The 19,883-nt window shown below is 36.7% G+C and overlaps 1 protein-coding gene across 2 annotated transcripts; it reads left to right on the top strand.

Moving 5' to 3' along the window:
* Window positions 1–1,624: 1,624 nt before the first annotated feature.
* Window positions 1,625–19,086, top strand: LOC149821639 (U-box domain-containing protein 35-like). 2 transcript variants are annotated; one of them, XM_089980636.1, is made up of 10 exons: window positions 1,625–2,299; window positions 3,147–3,394; window positions 4,543–4,664; window positions 5,213–5,334; window positions 13,950–14,149; window positions 15,084–15,397; window positions 15,562–15,663; window positions 15,831–16,259; window positions 17,273–18,025; window positions 18,373–19,086. In XM_089980636.1, exons 2-10 carry the CDS (start codon window positions 3,199–3,201, stop codon window positions 18,580–18,582), a joined length of 2,448 nt encoding a protein of 815 aa, XP_089836762.1. In that variant the 5' UTR covers window positions 1,625–2,299; window positions 3,147–3,198; the 3' UTR covers window positions 18,583–19,086. The 2 variants fall into 2 exon arrangements, with proteins under 2 accessions (XP_089836762.1, XP_089836761.1); XM_089980635.1 differs by lacking the exon at window positions 1,625–2,299 and having other exon boundaries at window positions 2,630–3,394.
* The last annotated feature ends 797 nt before the right edge of the window (window positions 19,087–19,883 follow it).

Here is a 19,883-nt window from a genome sequence, read left to right as displayed (position 1 = left end):
TTTTCGTCCGGTTCACATTGATTGTATACTATTCTTAATAACGGAAAATTTTCAAAAAGCCGATTAAAGTTTGAGCGTTGATAAAAAAGCACCTGTGATTTGAATTTTTTTAAAAACGCACTTAAGAAGTATGGTGGTTAACTAAAAAAAGGCCCAAGAGTTTACCACCATCAAGTCTGCTGTTTAATGAAACGTGAAATTACAATTTTACCCTCAACATCATGTTTTCCAAAACAAGAGAAAGAGTCTTTGATGGGTTAACTAAGTAAATTAACTCTCTTAACTCATCTTAGGGTGAGTGAGTGATAACTTAGGTTAAAGGCATGAAAGTTTGTTTTTTTATTAATGGTGAAAAAGTTTAGGTGCCTTTTTAAATTTTTTCAAAACCTACCTTTGTATTTTTTTATTAATGCCCAAACTTTAGGTGTGTTTTTAAAAAAAATTCTAATAAAAAATTACACTAAAATAACGTATCCGTGTCTCCTTAGCCGTGTCTTTGTAGATATTTTTTTTGCCAACTGTGCTCTTGGCTAAGAGCATAACCAAGTAAGGGTGTCAATGGGTCGGGTTTACCTGGACCCGACCTGGACCAAACACTATAGGGTCAGGGTATAGTGATAAATAAGAAGTCCCGACTAAGACCCAGGTCCGAACCCGAAGCTCCGATTAATACATGGTTCCGGGTATACTTTATAAAATTTTAAACTAGATCCGGGCCCAACCCGACTTCCTATTAAGACCCGTAATTTTTTAATGTAAAAATGATAATTTTTTTATTTTATCGGGTATGGTCCGGGTCTGATTAATGTAGTTCTTCTCATGTCCGGGTATGGTTTCTCTTATAGTGAAACCGGTTAGACATGGGTCCGAACCCGATACTATACCCAAAAATCTAGTCCAAGTCTGATTCCACCTGAATCCGAACCAAACCCGAAAAGCGAGCTGCTCCAACCCTTTTACAATTATTTAAACCATCGTCATATTCATATGATATCTCCTCCAAGCCCCCAGCGGCAGCATGGAGTTGTTTCTTTACTCGTGAATCGTGATACATAAGGGAAAAAAACAAATATTATAAATAAACAAAATAAATTAATAAAAGAAAGTCAACACAAAAAGCATTGACCCAGTGAGAGTATTGTCTCTGCCGGCGTCATCAAAATAGAACGTTGCATCATCTTTTAAATATAAAAAATATATTAATTTACACTCCATGACATGAATAAAGAACACATCAGACACAGTTTACTGTCGGAGAGAACGGTTCTAATGGGAGAATATCCGGCTGACTTTAAAAAAAAAAAAAGAAAGAATATCTGGCTGTAGTTTTTGTTAAAAGCTGGCAACTTTGGTGGCAATTTTCCATGTCTCATATAAAATGAATGTGAAAGTTGGTGTCTGAGTTTACTGCAAAAACAGACGGCAAAGAACACTATTTATAGAAGGGTTTTTTGTTTTTTATGAAGGAATAAATAAGTCTTTGTTGGTGGGTCAACTCCTCCATGGCTTATCTCGTACGTTTTAGGTGAAAGTTTACCGGGTGGTGGTTGCTATTATTAATATCTCTGGTGATTATATGGTGGGTATAAATGTGGAACTCTTCTGCAACTTGGGTTCTTTGCTGTTTGGTTGGGAGTGAAGCTGGTAATGGGAACTAACTCGGTTGTTTTTACCCCCCTGGACTGTTTATTGTTCTTGTTGTGGTGATTTGGGGTTAATGTATGGGGATATTATGGTCTTTTAAGCTTGAGTAAGTTGTGGGGTAGCCGCAATTCTTTTCAGTTCAAGGTTTGAATCTTGTGGTTTAAGGCTTTAGATTTTTGAATGAATTGACTAGAAAAATGGTATGTGTCATCTTCTCATTGCCCTATTCCCCCCTTCTGTTTTTGGCCTTGCATTTGTTGGGGTTATGGTTTTTTGAGCATGTTTTAATTTCTGGTAGTTGTCATTGGTTTTGAATTTTGCTAGAATTTAGCCTGAAGTTTAGTTAATTAGGAGTAAAAAGTGTGCTTCATCCTCCTTTACTTTCCTTTTTCCCCCAAGGTTTCCTTGGGAGAGCTTCTTTTAATTAAGTATGGTTTGTCAAGGATATAATGGGTTGTAGTTCAAAGGTTTGAATTTGGAGGGATTTAGGGTTGGGGTTGATTAAAACTTAGCCCAGTTGTCTGCTTCTTCTTCTTTCAAAGATTATGGTTTTATAGAGCATGAAGGCATCTTCCAGTGGTGGAGTTGTGAACCAGTTCTAGTGAAAGGTTCTAAGCTTTATGGGGGTTATTCTGAAGCTTAGCTCATAGCAGTGGTAAAACATCTTTTTCTTCATGTTTTGTTTTTTAGTTTTATTGTTGTTTTAGGTGCTGCCTGGCTTTTTGTTTTTGGTGCTGCTTGGCTTTTTGTTTGTATATGATGGTTCTTTTTCATATGTTTCTTTTCTACGTTTCTTCCTTAAAGAGTTGTAAAATTCGAAAGCAGGATTTGTTTTACGGAAACTTGAATTTCACATTACTTAATGACAGAGGTTTGAATTTATGATATTCTGCCTGAGGCTCAAGTATCTTAACAAAGTGGTAGCCCATCTTCCTCCTGTTTACCTCTTTTTCAGTTCCCTTCTTCTTTTGGTGATTTTGGTCTTCTTAGCACGAACCAATTTTTATGGATGTAGTTTTCTATATGTATTGCTCCATGGTTTGAAAGTTGAGTGGCTTCGTTTGTTAGATTTTTGTCAATCATTATGTTCTATTAAATTCAATTGATATTATATGGGCACAAGCAGATGTGTTTTTTCAGTTTGTTGCGTGATTTTCTCTTTCTTTCTATGATTCTTCCGTTTCTCCCCTTTGAATTGACATTTCGTTTATCCATATGCCATGCTGATTATCATGGATTCTTTTCACACCTGTTCATTTTCTGTTTTTATTCGTGTATCTATTTTAGTACCATAATCTTTTCTTCTCTTAATCTTTCACAAGCCTTTGATGCAAAATTTATCGTATCTGCTCAGTGTACTTGTTTTGTGGCTCAGGAACATGGTGACCTAAATGTCAATATGCCTTTTATGCTTTAAACATTTTTAATTTGGGTGATTCTAAGGTTTCACATAGAATGCAAGAACGGTGAATGCTGATTTCTGGGTTCTGTTCACTTCGCAGCTGTGATTGCCGCTCTGATATATTCCTCTCTCGGTGTCTTCTAAGATTGGAAATGGAATTTCATGGGAATGAAGATGACAACACACCTGCGGTGCCTACTTCATCCTTAACTATTGCTGTTGCCATCAGTGGAAACAGGAACAGCAAGCATGTGCTCGGGTGGGCACTGGAAAAGTTCATCCCCGAGGGGAGAATTTTTTTCAAACTCTTACATGTATGTCCAAAAATCACAATGATCCCAACACCAAGTAAGTAATTTGTCTAGTTTCTGTTATAATCTTCAAAATATCTGTTCTCGTGCTTTTTAATCTAATTTATCATGCTAATATTAGCTAAGAAGATTTGTATTCTCAGATACCAGACCAAGGTTGAATAGTCAGGAGAATGGTTAGGGGCTTTCTATTTGACTGAACCTGATAAAATCAGTTTACTTGTGCATTTTGCTAATCAGAGAATCAACTTCTGGACTGGGTTGACGCTATGTTCACGCCGTAAGCTTCATGCTGGTAGTCCTTCCCACAAATAAAAATATCATCAAATAACTGTTTAATAGTAAGAAAACTAACAAGGGCCAAAATACCAAGAATGCCTATTTTATCTTGAATTTGGTCGGTTCTTGCTAGTTTCTTTTCAACACTATCAGTTTTTAGAAATAATTTTTTATTTAATAAATCAATTGTATATAGCAATTAATGAATGCCATTTAAGATGGTTTGCACATGTTGCACGGAGATCTCTCATGGTTCCTTTGAGAAAGGTTGACATGGTACAAGTATAAGGAGCTAGGAAAAGAGGAAGACCACTAAAGACTTGGAAGGAGACAGTTAGAGGTAACATGAAAGACTGTAAAGTGACCGAAATTTTAGCCCTAGATAGACTGGAATGGAGAAATAGAGCTCGTAAAGCTGACCTCATGTAGTTGGGATAAGGCTTGATTATGATGATGATAGAATTTTCTTTCTTGACATCTTCTGCCACACACTTTAAGCTGTCCTTGGCATGAAATCATTTGTGGAATGGAGGGGGAAGAGGGGACAGAGGAAATTTCCTCCCTGGATGCTAGAATTATCCCCTTTTTCTAGGGTATTTTTTAGGCAGCATTTGTTAGCATGCCACATCTACCTCATTCACCCTAAAAAATTTTCTGCCACTATATTGTAATATATATTAGCTTATTTTGCTTTTTGTGTGTGTGCACTCGCACTCGTGTGTGTCTGTGCGTGTCTGTGCATGCATGCCTGCATGTGTGTGCATATATATGCAAACCAAGTCTAATTGTGCTCTTACCTCCACTGCAAGTCTTGCAATTCTATTCACACCCTGATTTCCTGATAACAAAGAGTGCTAATGCTTTGCTATACTTTATATACTCAAAGAATGGTTTCTATTCATGCAGTGGGGAATTCCCTTCCTATTTCAAAAGTTAGAGAAGATGTAGTTGCTGCATATAAAAAGGAAATGGAATGGCAGACAAACACAAAGCTCCTTCCTTTCAAGCAAATATGTGCTCAAAGACAGGTATAAGTTTGGCCTGTTCCCTGTTCACATTGTAACATGTTCACTGACTTTACTCTCTAAAAGTAACAGCTCTGATTTTCAGCTGCAATTAGCGTTTTATGACGCTGTTCTCATGTTACCTCTAAAAATTGTTTTTCTCTTTTTATTTAGACTTTAGTTGGTTGTTTAAGGACCCAAGAGTACATTCATGATTCTGGCAAACCAACTTAATTTGTAGGTTATGTGACTCCCTAGGTTTGAGGCTTAGAGACTGACTCAGGTTGGTTTGAACAATCAAAAAGCCAGATTTAGACCAAGTGTATTTGAGAAAACCATTTTCATTTATTTCCCTTTGCCAACATGATAATCAACTGCATTTCATACCAGTAAAGTCAATTTAAGGTTGCTTGCTTCTTTTTGCAAGTTGAATTCTGGTCTACAAAAGATAATCTTAAAGTGGCTATTGAGTTCTGGTCTCCAAGTTGTGATTGTATCTGTACTGCAAAACCCTTGTATCATTGACTTGAACTTTCCAGGATAAGCCATTAAAATTGTGGTTGTGTGTATAGGTGGAAGCAGAGATCGTTATACTTGAAGCAGATGATATATCAGATGCAATATCGAAAGAGATTGCGAAATCCGAAATTAGTAAACTTGTTATAGGATCATCATCTAGAAGTATAATTTCAAGGTGATATTTTTTTGACTCTGCCTGTATATTTTGTCATTTATGAAAAGATCCATCATGTTAACAATTATCGTTGAGATCAATCTCAGTCCTATGGAAAAGTACCATTAACTTGTTTCTGCAGCACCTGCAATTGCTAAATTATGTCTGACAGCCAGGCATGCCAAAGAATATTGCATCATAAAACTACCTCTGACAATTTATGATGTTTATAACTATATGTGGAATTAGTTACTGAAATTATCATGTCTGACAGCTTAGGATCCCAAAGAGTATATGGTGGTCGATATCATGGCCTCTATTCATTTTCCTTAGTAAGGACTATAGGATAACCAGTATCATAGCCTTATGCCTAAGATTAGCTGCTGACATGAGCATGTTCTTGGAGTTATGTCTCTCTCTCCTTCTCTCCTTTTTGGTTCTTTGTATGGTTTGTTTTCTTCTATGAAGAGTTCACCAGTGTTTCAATTTATGTTTGATAAAAAGTTATTGTACACTAGTTGATCTGACATTTATCTTTTATATTGGATGTACAGTATGATATTTGGTGTAAAGATTTGATCAGTTGGATTACTAAAAAAATCATTAGAAAAAGTGAAAATACCGTATGATTTGACTTGTTAGGTACTTTTAAGCATAGTCACAAATATCAATATCAGCTATATCTTGGCGAGGCTATTTCTCACAATATTATAGGTTTGGTGATAAATCTTAGAAAAAACTCAGAAAAATCTTGGGGATTAAAAAAATAAAATATATAAAAATAACAAAAATAAGTAAGAAAATACCATGTTTCGATAATAAAATGCATATAATAAAAGAAATAAGTAAAAAATACAAAATAAAGAAGAAAAACACATTTAATATGTAGAAAATAAATAAAAACAGTAACAATAATTGATAATATGGCAATATTATCAAACTGACGATGTTTTTAAAATATCGCGTTACTTTACCTATAATATCACGATATTTTGAATATATCACCAATATCTGTGACTATGCTTTTAAGTCAATAAAGTAATCTTAGAACTGGTTGTATTATAAGACGTGACATTGAACAACTTTCTTGATACTTTAATTTTGAAAATTTACTAGGAAAAATATGAAAACTCGTTTTTTGGTTTAAATAAATATTTAGATAACGAGAACCAGCTGTATGAGAATTGTGTAAGAAATTGCCACAGTTAGCATTCAGCTGAAGGAGGAGGAGGAAGAAGAGAGAGAGAGAGAGAGATGCTAAAAAACGACAGCCACTTCTTGAGATGGCATACCCTAATCCTTTATTATGAAACAAATAATACAATAGGTTTAAAATACATGAAAATAACTAAAATACCATTACATAAAGAAACATGTCTAATAAGGATAAGACACACAGATCTGGATCCGATGACGTCAAAACATATTTAATCACCCTCCCTCAAGTTGTGACAACTTGTTCTTTAAGAACCAAAATTGATGCTTTGTTAGGCCTTTGGTGAACAAATCTGCAACTTGGCTTTCTGTACGAATGTGTCGAGACTCAATCTCTTTGTCTTTATCGTTCTGTCTGATGAAATGTTAATCTATCTCAATATGCTTTGTGCGACCATGTTGTATAGGATTATAAGTAATGTTAATAGCACTCTCATTGTCACACAACAAAAATGATTGTGAGATTTCTTCTTCAAGATCTGCAAGAAGATGTCTGACCCATGTAGCTTCAGCTGTCATAGACCTATATTCAACATCAGTAATAGACCTGACAATGGCTCTTTGTTTTCTGCTACTCCATGACACCAAGTTTTTTCCAATAAATATACAATATCCAGAAACAAATCGCCTTTCATCCGGATCCCCAGCCCAATCCGCATCAGTATAAGTGATAATCTCATGTTCCTTATTGTCAATCCAATTTATTTGATAAAGAAGACCGTCACCAATAGTTCTTTTCAAAAATCTTAATTTTTTTTTCACGGCTTTAACATGATCAGTTCTTGGTCCATGCATGAATTGAGAAACTTGATTAACAAAATATACGATGTCAAGCCTGGTAAAAGTGAGATACTAAAGCATACCAACGATACTCCGATATTTGGTCGGATCATGATATAAGTCTCCATCATTAGAACTTAATTTTTGATGCAAAATACAAGGTGTGCTTAGAGGCTTACAATAAGACATGCCTGCCTTGCTCAAAAGATCAAGAGTATATTTATGTTGATTAAGAGTTAAAACATCATCTCTTCTATCCACCTCAACCCTGAGAAAATACCTTAAATCACCAAGATGTTTCATCTTGAAAATTTGCATCAATAATTCTTTCACAATCTCTATATGACTGTTAGAACTACTTGTAAGAATTATGTCACCTACATATGTAAGTAATAAAGTAGTGACATCCTTATCCTTGAAAATAAAGAGAGAATGATCAAGAGAGCATATGCGAAAACCATAGTTTTGAATTTTGAGAGAAAAACTCTCAAACTCAGAACGAGAGGCTTCCTTCAATCCATAAAGAGCTCTTTTCAGTTTACAGACATAATCCTTGGGTTCTCCTTCAGCATATCCAGGAGGTTGCTCCATGAAAACTTTCTTCTTCAAATCTGTATGTAAGAAGGCATTTTTAACATCAAGTTGGCTTAACTGCCAACCATAATCAATAGCCAGAGATATAACAACCCGTATTGTTCCCCATCTTAACAACATGACTAAAAGTTTCATCATAGTCTTGTCCATATTCTTGTGTAAAACCGCATGCCACAAGTCTTGCTTTATATCTTTCAATGCATTCATCAGGTTTATACTTAATCTTATAAACCCATTTGCACCCAACAACATTTTTCTTCTCAGGTCTAGAAACAATTTCCCAGGTTTGACATTCATGAAGAGCTTTTATTTCCTCATTCATAGTGTCTATCCATTTATGCGATTTAATGACTTGATGAAAGTTAAGAGGTTCATCATGCTTCTCTACTTAAGACATGAATAACTGAAAATCCATGGAAAAATTATTATAGCTGACTCATCTTTGAATAGGATAACATATCATTTTCAATCTTCTCAAAGAAGGTTGACTCATATCCTGCTCAACATTGTTCGTGACATTATCTCTTGCCCTTCTGACATAAACTTGTCCAGCAAATCTCTGAAATTCTCTAGGCATTTCATTTTCAGAAGGATATGAAGGTTCGAGATATTGTTCATTTGAATTCATTTTTTCACAAAATGGCTGACAAGATCTCTTTTCACTCTCAAACAATTCAGCACTTAACCAGGGATCATAAACTTTAACATTTCGAGATGAGTTCTGCTCTTGAACTAACGACATGCTCTCAAAATTTTGTTCATCAAAAACAACATTTCTAGAAATCTTGATACACTTGGTTACCAGATTATAACATCTATATCTCTTATAATCATCCGCATATCCAACAAACTTGCACTTCACAGCTTTATCCTGAAATTTATTCCTCAAAGATTTGTCATATGAATATAACAAACACAAAAAAAAAAACACAAGTTATTATGATCAAGATGCTTTCCAAGAAGGGTAAAATATGGGGACTTGTCTTCTAAAATTCCCATGGGCAGACGGTTAATCACATGTATTGCAGTATGAAAGGCTTCTATCCAAAGATTAATAGAAATGTTACTATCATGAAGCATACTCATCGCACTTTCAACGATATGTCGATGTTTCCTTTCAGACACTCTATTCTGTTGAGGAGTGTGTGGACATGACACACGCTTACTTATCTCATTATTTCAAAGAAAATCAAGAAAGTCATTTGAAGAATATTCACCTCCACCATCACATTAGAAATACACAACATTGGAAGAAAAAAAATTCTTAACAAGGGCATAAAAGTCTTGAAACAATCTAAAAACTTCGGACTTGTGTTTCATGAAATATATCGAGGTGAAACGAGAATAACTGTCAATGAATAAAACATAATATTGACTTCCAAATGAAAAACATATAGGAGTTGGCCCCCATACATCAGAATACACAATTTTAAAGGCTTTTGAGGCTCTTTCATTAATCAGATTAAAAGGAAGAACATGCCTCTTACATAACTGACAGCTTGAATATTTTTTAACATCTAGGACAGAATGTAAAAAGGATTCTGGAATCAAATTTTTTGACACAAATTTCTTAATGAAACCATGACTACAATGACCCAACCGACTGTGTCATAAATTTGGCTTATTACATTGAGAAAGACTAAAAACATCTCTACGACAAGACTTGAGACTCTGAGATGTCGGCTTCAAAAGAGAGGACTTCAAGGTAGAAGAAGAATGATAAGTTGGATCCTCCTTGAAGATATACATGCTTCCTCGTCACTCCCCTTCAGCGAATGTCTCATTCGTTTGAAAATCCTTAACATACACAAAAGATAGAGTAAATTCGACAGAAGAATTTGTATCAACAAGTTTAGATACATAAACAATATTCTTTTTAATATTAGAAGCAAAAAAAACATTAGACAGATTAAGAGAGGTACTAGGCAAAGGAATTTGTGCACTTTCAACATGAGAAATGTGATGATGTGTTCCATCTCCAATAACTATACTACCACTTTCGAAATGAGAGGATAAATTCGAGAGCTTACCAACATTTCCTGTGACATGAGTTGCCGCTCCAGAATCTACATACCATTCACCTTGATCATTTTGCTTAATACTCATCTGAGATAAAGCCGCCAACAAAAGTTGTTGCATATATCCAGAAGATCTTTGTCCATCAACTTCTCTTTTGTTTCCTAATTTATTATTCTTTCCTTTGTTTTGAGGGTTAAATCAACGGTCAACTTTCACATGTTCTTTTTTATTACACTGAAAACATGTAAGCACTCTTTTCTAATTCCCTGCATTGAAAAATCCTGATGTACTCGGAGTAGGAAGAATACCACAGCCTCCTTGTCCAAAACGACCTCGACCTCTGCCACTTTGAAAATTGTTACCTCTACACCCAAAACTGTGAGATATATTCGATGCCAAGACATTATGAGAATCTGCATGTTCACTGCCTTGTGTCAAGTGTTTTATGCTCATTTCATATTAAAGAAGTTTAGCTTGAAGATCCTCGAAGCTACGGAGCACAGGTAAAACTGATAAACATGATATTCTGGACCCAGTCCATTGAGAGTTTGTTGTACTTTCTTCTTGTCAGAGACAACACTTCCAACAATAGCAAGCTGATCTGTAACTGATTTCACTTTGTTTAAAAATTCCATGATTGACATAGAACCTTTTTTAAGAGTCTAAAACTCCCTTTTTAGAAATAAAACTCTTGCCTCTGAAATCTGAGAATAGGTTTGCGTAAGATTATTCCATAACTGACTAGCAGTACAATCATCTGGAATTGAAATCAATACTTCCTGAGACAGGGTGTAAGTAATATATGCAACCAATGCCTGATCGCACTTCATCTATGTTGTCGGGATTTGAAACATAGGTAATCAGAGCATCTCCTTTATCATCCTTTGATTCCTGTGGAATGAACTGTGGTGGAATTGGAATTGATCCATCCAGATGGCCAAACAAATTTTGGCTCCTTATGAAAGGAATAATTTGTCTCTTCCAGGTCAGAAAATTTGAGTGATTAAGTTTTTCAGAGACAAGCTGACTCAAAAAGTTTAAAGAGAGGCCAACATAGGAAGAGGAATCCATTTAAAATAGATGAAAGGATAAAAGAAGAAAGCAAAGGAAAGAAGAGAATAGATTTCGGTCAAGAGCAAATATGCAACAACACAACAAAAGGATTAGGTAAGATGCATGATATAATATAAAATGCCCTTTTTTTTTAAATAGGGCACTATTCCGGACTCAGACCGATTCCTGCAACAGACCAACGAAACTCAATATAATGCTGCTAATATGCATATGCTGATTGAAAATATATGAAGCAATGGAGAGAAATATCGGAACCGAAAAGAAATATAAAAAATAAAACAAGATTCCAGAAAAATGAAATATGGAAAAATAACAAGAACCAAAACTTTTCCTTTTTTATGTTAGGAATATTGGAACTAGAGTTTAGATTGGGATATTCGATAGCAAACAACCTCTATTTTAACGTCAAATACACCTTTTTTTTTTAGGATTGACGTCAAATATAAAAACGCAATATTGGATGAATAAAACAAGGAATAATCTGCTATCAGTAAAGAAAACCTGACAGTAGAGAGAAAGAGGAGAAAGAAGATAGATTAGAAGAGAAAATAAGAGAAGAGAGGATTTTGACCGGAAGAAAATAATATTCGATATAAAAGGGCATACCTTTTGGAACAAAACTGAAGTCTCGCTCTGATACCATGTAAGAAATCGCTACAGTTAGCATTCAGCTAAAGGAGAGAGAGAGAGAGAGAGAGAGAGAGAGAGAGAGAGAGAGAGAGAGAGAGAGAGAGAGAGATGCTAAAAAATGGCAGCCACTTCTTGAGATGGCATACCCTAATCCTTTATTATGAAACAAATAATACAATAGGTTTAAAATACATGAAAATAACTAAAATGCCATTATATAAAGAAACATGTCTAATAAGGATAAGATGCACGGATTTGGATCCGATCCAGATCCGATGACGTCAAAACATATTTTATCAAACTGGTTGTCAGCCAGTTTTAGTCTTGGTCAAGCAGAGTGAATAGCTAGACCACCACAGAAGGACACACTGATTTCTATCAAGATTATAGTTGTCAGTAGACAATAAAATTGAGAATCCCTACAAATATGCCAAAACTAGAACTGAAGAGGCAATTATATTTGGAAATGACATAATTATTAAGACTGATTGGACCGCAGTGCCCATTACGGGTTTGGGTCTAGACCCGAAATTCATGTATTCATCCAAAAGTCATTGTATTGTTTGTATTGGGTCTGTATCTGATGTAACATAATGTAATATCCAGACCCAATCTAATTTCAATATAAATATAACATATAGGGCACGATCCTTGTGTTGAGGATCGTACCATTTGTTGCTGCCGCCTCTCTCCTTCTCACAGGTATCCTCTCTCTCCTTGGCATCAACCGAACACCGGTGGACAAAATCTTTCAATAATCTGCCAAGTTTTTCTATTAATCTTCTGCTTCATTGCTATTGTCAAATAGATCAATATGAAGGCAAGCATGTCCTTGGCCATGAATCATTGGGAAGACACTTTAAACCAGAGTTACCGGAAGCGCCTAGCTAAAAGGGGAAGCGCGCTTCCCCGAAGCGCGCTTCGGAAGCGCGAAACGTCGCGCTTCCGAAGCGTGGGGGGAAGCGTCCCCCTTTTTTGGGAAGCGCGTTTCCCTTTAATGGGGGACGTGTTTCCCTTTAATGGGGGACGCGCTTCCCTTTAATGGGAAGCGCGCTTCCCATCACGCTTCCCCCTCGCTTCCCCCACGCTTCCCCCTCGCTTCCCCTGTTTTTTTCAATTTTTTTGTATTTTTTATTTTTTATTTTTATTTTTTTCGCTTCCCCCTCGCTTCCGAGACGCTTCCTAGGTCGCTTCCGAGACGCTTCCTAGGTCGCTTCCGAGACACTTCCCGAATCGCTCCTAAGTGGTCCCACGCTTCCCCGCTTCCTAAAATTTTGAAAGTGCCTCGCTTCCCGCTCCCGCTTCCCGTATCGCTTCCCGCTCCCGCTTCCTCAACTGGCAACCATGCTTTAAACCTTTTGAAGTTACTGGGTAGTTATTAGTATTGAAGAGTCAAAAAACCTGCCATAATGACAATTAACCAAGTTTGTCAATTTTTATCAATGGGAGAAGAATAGATAAGGATGGAGGAAGGCACAACGTATTTAATGGGACCTCCATAGCATAATGATTTCACGTTCAATAATGGGTAAATATTTCCCAGGTCAACACTAGTGTTAGTTAAAATTAAGTGACCCACTGAATAGTAGCGATGATGAGACTAATACTTTATACCTATTGCAACATCCTTTGTAAGATTATGTATGTATAATGTGTATAAGGTGTTTGGTGACTTTTGCAGTTCTGCATTATGGTTAGCAAGGGCATCTTAGTTCTTAACCTTCTTTTTTTACGACTCAGTTGTATATAAAGGGGTATTTTTTCTAATTTTGGTTATAGAAATGTGATGACCTCATGTTTGTTTCATTCAGAAATGGGACACTGACTGGATAGAGTAATAGTTTAATTCTCAGTGAAATTTCCCTCAGGGTTTGTGAGGCTTAGGTCTTGTATTCCATGATTTAATCTATATTGAGTATGCTTTGCACCTCAAGCTATAGTAACTTAGACATTTGATTTTGTCTTGATTTAATTTGTGTTAATTGTCATAACTTCAATTCGTTGTCAGCTATTTCCAGTTATATCAATTATTGATTCTTTCCGCAAATTATTATCTTACAAGTTGCACAAATTTTCCCCTCATGCTTTGTCATTTTGACTAAATATTTTAGAAAAATTTCTGCTCTATGACAACAGGAAAGACATTTGAACAACTCATTCTAGTACCTGGTAGTTTAGCTTCCACCATCTAAGCACTAACAATGGCAGAATGTGATCACTGTACACAATGTATTTTTTGTTTGCTTGTTTTTAAATCAATCAAATCTTGTACTCCTTGATTGTATTTATGCTAGCTTTTGATTAATGAAAAGTTGCATGTGTAGGAAATTCAAAGGCTGTGTTCTATCCAAAAGAATCTCAGGCTGTGTTCCAAACTTCTGCACTGTCTTTATCATTTCAAAAGGAAAATTATCGTCCATCCAGCCAGCCAGTTTAGAGGAGAACAAGAGATATATTGGTGCAAGGAGTGCTGAAACGGTTTCCTTTAACAGCGTCTCAACTTTTGGTTCCAGCAGAATGACAGGTACTGAAATCTTCATGAAATAGTTGACAACCAATTCTGTTGGCTTGACTGTTGTAACCAGTTCTGGTTCCATTTTGCCTTGAAGTTTCCTGGTACTGACTTACGAGACTGATCCTACTGATGCATTTCAGTCACCCAAGTCTGACAGGTTGCTCCTGTGGCCATCAACTTGGTCTCAGGCCAATTTACACCAAGTCACCCGAGTCCCAGGTGAGGTCACACGTTCTTTTAATGCCACTATGGTTGGACTCGGGGCACTCTATCATGCAGAAGAAGAATGAATAGAATAGAGATTCATGCATTCCACTTTCAAATGGAATCAGCCTGCACCTAATACAAGAGATCATGGAAAAATACCTCTAAAACAAAAACAAAATTGCAGATGATCCAAGCAATAAAAGAATACAATAGAAGTACAATAATATCCTCTCCCTGCAGAACAGGTACACACATGGCTCCATACAACCATGTGTTTTCAGGTCTGATGTTAAAAATTCCTTCTTCTATTCTAGGTAATAACAAGTCAATCATAACTGGATCCTTGTACAGATCAGATCTAACTATATATGAATGAAAACTAATATTATTGGGTAAAATCTCTAGCTTTTAGGTTAGAAATGCATAAGCTGTGTTTGATTTCAAAGTAGGACTCACACACTTTCTACCCAAAGGTCAGATCATCTGGTAAACATGGGTGATCTGACTCTGGATCAAATGAGATCTGGTAGAGTAAATCCAATCCACTTCCAGCCACAACAACAACAACTACGCCTTCATCCCAAAACAATTGAGGCACTTCCAGCCACACTAGGTTCATAATTCTAGCAGTAGTTAAGGATGCCAATTCCAAGTGCATAATTCTAGCAGTAGTTAAGGGTGATAATTCTCATGTGACTTAAAACATCTTTAATTCCTATTGATGTTATAATTTCAGAATGGACTGGTGCGGGCTTGTCTGATGAACAGTTATATTCTCCATCTCTTTTGGATCAGCAATATCAGGCTCTTTCAACTGTAAACCAAGTCATTATTAACAGAAGGCCCTGTTCAGTTGACATCAAGCATTCTATAAGTTCATCTCTTCCCAACACTGAGGATCTTGTCTCTCTCAGTCCTGAATATGCAGAAACAAATTGTCATAGTGCCATTCCAGCAAGTGATAGAAGCTTTCAGACTGAGACTCAGTCCTGGATTTCTGATCAGGCTTCTACATCAGATAATCAAGCATATAACTTCTCCATGGGACATGTAAGACAGTGTCCTGCATGTATTATGCAATTAGTTTGTGGTTTGAGAGATGAAAAAAATTCTTTCAATTTGGTTAGAATTCAATTCCATGACCAGCTGTTTGTGATTTAGTTTTACCTATCCCTAATGTACCTTGTATGTACTTATGTTGCACGATTTGGCAGTGGGATCTTGATCTTGAGTTAGAGAAGCTGAGAATTGAGCTTAGGCATGTCCAGAATATGTTCATTATGGCTCAAGAGGAGACAGCCGATGCTTCTCGGAAGGTAACAAAGTCGTCAAGTACTGATCAATATATGACTTTGTGATTCCAATTCTCATCTCATACGAAGTTAATGTAATGAAGCCAATGACAAGCAACATGCAATATATAAAGGATAAAATTTCCTCCTAATTTCACTGATAACTGGTCAATATCTTTTCATTCAATTAGGTGACTGAGCTTAGCACTCTCAAGATGAAGGAAACAAACAAGCTTGAAGAGATAAGCTTTAAGGAAGAAATTGCAAGAGAACTTGCACAATGTGAGAAGGAGAAGCGTGAATCTGCTGAAAGAGAAGCCAAAATTGCAAAGCAGTGTGCAGAAAATGAACATATACAGAGAATAAATGCTGAGATTAGGGCTGAAAATGAACTGAAGGAGAAGCATAACATAGAAACTGCATTGGAGAGATTGGATCAGCAGTACAAGAAGTTTTCATGGGAAGAGATAGTATCTGCTACCTTGTCATTCTCTGATTCACTCCGAATTGGAGGGGGTGCATATGGAACCGTCTATAAGTGCAATTTTCATCATACCACAGCAGCTGTTAAGGTCCTTCAATCAAATGAAGAATACAAGACCAAGCAATTCCATCGAGAGGTACTAAACATTTTGAAAAAGTATGTGTCATGGGGAGATATACATGGATAGAGTGGAAGTAAAGAAAACATGCTAGTGAGCGGCTGTCTCAATCACTAAATGCTTGTTTTAGCTCAAAGAACAAGCTTGACAACAGGAGATTGAGCCTCTTTTTGAACTCAGATCTATAAGCAAGAGGAGCTGGGCCCACCTGGTGCTCAGCTTGGCATGAGCTCAACTCAGTGCTATTACAGATGCATATATTCATCAAAGTTTTCACAAAAATATGTTTTTTCACAGTTGGGGAAATAAACTGATTTGGGGTCTGAAGGTCACAAATTGAACTCTTGGTGCATATATCCTAATACTATTTAACAAAAACAATTTTTTTTTTAAATAAGCCTATTAATGCCAGATTAGGCAGAGCTTAGGCTCATCTGGAGCTTGAATGGACCAAGTTTGACCAATAGAACTTGAGATATTGAGCTTGAGCAGGCCATATAGGCCACAAAACCTGAGCTTGAACTGTTGAACATTCAAAAACTCGACTTGGTTGGCTTGCATACATCTTTATGCAGGGTTATGATATGAATTGGTCTTATGTTGTTAATTAAGTCTGAGTAACAAGTAACTAGAAACAGCATTAGTTCATGCTATCAGGCTTAATGGTTGAATTTGCGGATGTATGGAAGAGTCCACATCAGTTCCTGTTGGGTACTCAGGACAGGTCCACTCCAGTCAACATAATTCCAAGTCAAATCACATAGCTTTCAGTATTAATGATATTCAATTACATGATTGTGGCTTTGGTATAAATCACATACTATTTATGATTCATTGTTTCTTACATATGCCTTTTCTCTTGGAAAATCAAAAGTTATAAAATTTGTACAGAAAACAGTGAGGGTATGTCATGATAAATCACTGTATTATCATGAGCACAAGTTTAAGCAGTAACATCTTTTAGAATTTTATTTATAGATGACATCATGTTCATGCAACTCGATGGGTGATTTTGGCTTCTTGATTTGCAGCTTGAAGTGTTGAGCAGAATTCGGCATCCCCATCTGCTACTTCTTCTTGGTGCATGCCCTGATCATGGTTGCTTGGTTTATGAGTTCATGGAAAATGGCAGCTTGGATGACAGGTTATTCAGAAAAAACAATACCCCACCACTTCCTTGGTTTGATCGCTTCCGAATAGCTTGGGAGGTAGCTTCAGCTCTGCTTTTTCTGCATAACTCGAAGCCAAAACCAATTGTTCATCGTGATCTGAAACCTGCAAACATCTTGCTTGACCATAATTTTGTGAGCAAGATTGGTGATGTTGGCCTATCTACACTGCTTCCTGACGATCTTGCTACTGTGTCTACAGTATACAAGAACACAGATCTTGTTGGCACGTTATGTTACATTGATCCCGAGTATCAGAGGACTTGTTTAGTGTCACCAAAATCAGATCTATATGCACTTGGCATGGTCATCCTGCAATTACTGACTGCTAAACCTCCAATGGGTCTTGCCCACTTGGTAGAAATAGCATTGCTGGGAAATAGATTGGAAGGCATTTTGGATGACACAGCTGGTAAATGGCCTGTTGAAGAAACACACAAACTGGCAAGTTTGGGTTTGAGCTGTGTGGAGTTAAGGCGCTGTGATAGGCCAGATTTAAAGAGTGATGTTCTTCCAATGCTAGAGAGATTGAAAGGTGCTGCAGAATTTGCACGCATTTCAATGCCCAAAATCCAAATGTCACCTCCAAGCCATTTCGTTTGCCCGATATTTAAGGTCAGTTGCTTCCATTTCCAGACAGCTTTTTCCTGTTCAGTCCACCTCTTGTTTAGTGAGTTATTTATTTCGTGGCTCACTTATGTGATATCATGCTCAATCTTTAGCTGTTCAAAGGTAATATTTTTTGTGGAATGTAACTAATGGTTTTTCCCAAGATTTGTGAAGATTTCTTGTACACTTCAATCTGAGGAGTGGAGGGGCAGGGGGAGTTACTAGCATTCCGATATACTGTTGATCATAGATATTTCTTTGTTTGCAGAACCTAATTAATGGACTCCATTCATAAGTTCCTGATCCTAAGTCAAGTTTGTCTTTGGGATTCATTTGGAGAAGTTTTCTTGCAGGATGTGATGCGAAACCCTTGTGTTGCAGCTGATGGCTACACGTACGAGCAAAGGGCAATAGAGAGGTGGCTGAGCATGAACGATAAATCACCATTAACAAATTTACCATTACCCAACAAAGACCTTATTCCTAATTACACTCTTCTTGAAGCGATTAAGCATTGGAGATCCAAAATGTCTGCGAGTCCAACATATGGTTTGAGGAGTTAGGAGCGAGTGTTGCTGTGCTGATTACAATTTAACATAACCTTATGCTACTGTTATCACCAGACTGCTCATTCAGCGGAGCTAAAAAGTATGCTGATCTACTTCTAAAAGTTTCATTGCTGAATTGAATAGAGGAAACTACAGTTGCTTAAACTTCTGGCATGTGAGCAAATGTAGAGAGGAAGAGGAAGTCGCAAACAGGGTTTCCACATGTCATCTATGTCTGTCTGTTCACGTCCCAAACTGTTGTGTTTGGTTCATCTCCAGCTTTGGACCTTGTTCACTCTGAGTCAGGTTGAGCCGCCTGAATCTCATGCACATCATCAATTATTTAAGCATTAAGAGTTTGCCAGATGATATCAGCTCTAATCAGTGTTTGTAAGTATAGTTAACTTCCTGAACATCAGGTTGCATGTGCAGCAGCATAATTGTCCTTTAGCCATGTAAATAGTTGTGTCCTAACTGTTCTGAGGGGAAAAAGAAAATATACAACAACAACAACAACTACGCCTTCATCCCAAAACAATTGGGGTCGGCGATATGAACCAAAAAAGAAAATCATTCTGGGTCTTCCACATGAATCCTTCTCCAATCATTTCTATCCAATGCCATGTCCTCGGTGAGGTTCAAAGCATTCATATCCTTTCCTATCACCTCCATCCATGTCTTCCTAGGCCTACCCCGACCTCTTTTAACTAATATATTTTCCCATTTCTCCATCCTTCTAACTGGAGCATCATTAGGCCTTCGCCGAATATGTCCAAACCACCGTAAACGATTCTCTCTCATCTTATTTTCAATGGGTGCAACGCCTACCTTCTTACGTATCTCATCGTTCCGAATCTTATCTTTTATTGTATTATATTAATCCTAGTTGGAGACCAAAATTAAGAAATAGGTATATGTGAAGTCAAACCTTTCTTTTGTCTCCAATCTATAAGACTATCTTTTGCTCTATTAAAACAACGCAGCGTTGAGCTCAACATGAAGACGTGAGATTTTGTTAAAAAAATAAAAAGCTTTATTGCTTTGGTATAAACGTTTTCTTTCCTATAATGTTTTGCCTCGCAGCTATGCGTGTAATATTCTCTGTTGTATTTATGTCTCTAATTGGCAGTTAACAGATTGATGTTTGTTACAGCTTTTCTCCAACTTTTGTAATAGTGACAAATAGTGACTCCTTGAATTTTGACAGTAGTGACAAATAGTGACTCCTAGTTTGCACTTGTTCTGCATAAGGTTTGTTTGCATAGGTGTCCGGGCGGCTGTCTTCCACCCTAGACTCTGAGCGTTTAAGCCTTCCT

This window comes from Nuphar pumila, chromosome 11, assembly GCF_984573655.1.
Source record: "Nuphar pumila chromosome 11, dmNupPumi1.hap1.1, whole genome shotgun sequence".
NCBI classification, from domain to species: Eukaryota; Viridiplantae; Streptophyta; class Magnoliopsida; order Nymphaeales; family Nymphaeaceae; genus Nuphar; species Nuphar pumila.
The sequence above is the reverse complement of the archived record's forward strand: the minus strand, read 5'-3'. Positions and strand labels throughout refer to the sequence as shown.

Coding starts and splice junctions, on each gene's coding strand:
- LOC149821639 (XM_089980635.1), top strand. CDS start 3,115: ATGCTGATTTCTGGGTTCTGTTCACTTCGCAGCTGTGATTGCCGCTCT. Junction 5,335..13,949: donor TCTAGAAGTATAATTTCAAG/GTGATATTTTTT, acceptor TTGCATGTGTAG/GAAATTCAAAGGCTGTGTTC. Junction 16,260..17,272: donor CCAAGCAATTCCATCGAGAG/GTACTAAACATT, acceptor CTTGATTTGCAG/CTTGAAGTGTTGAGCAGAAT.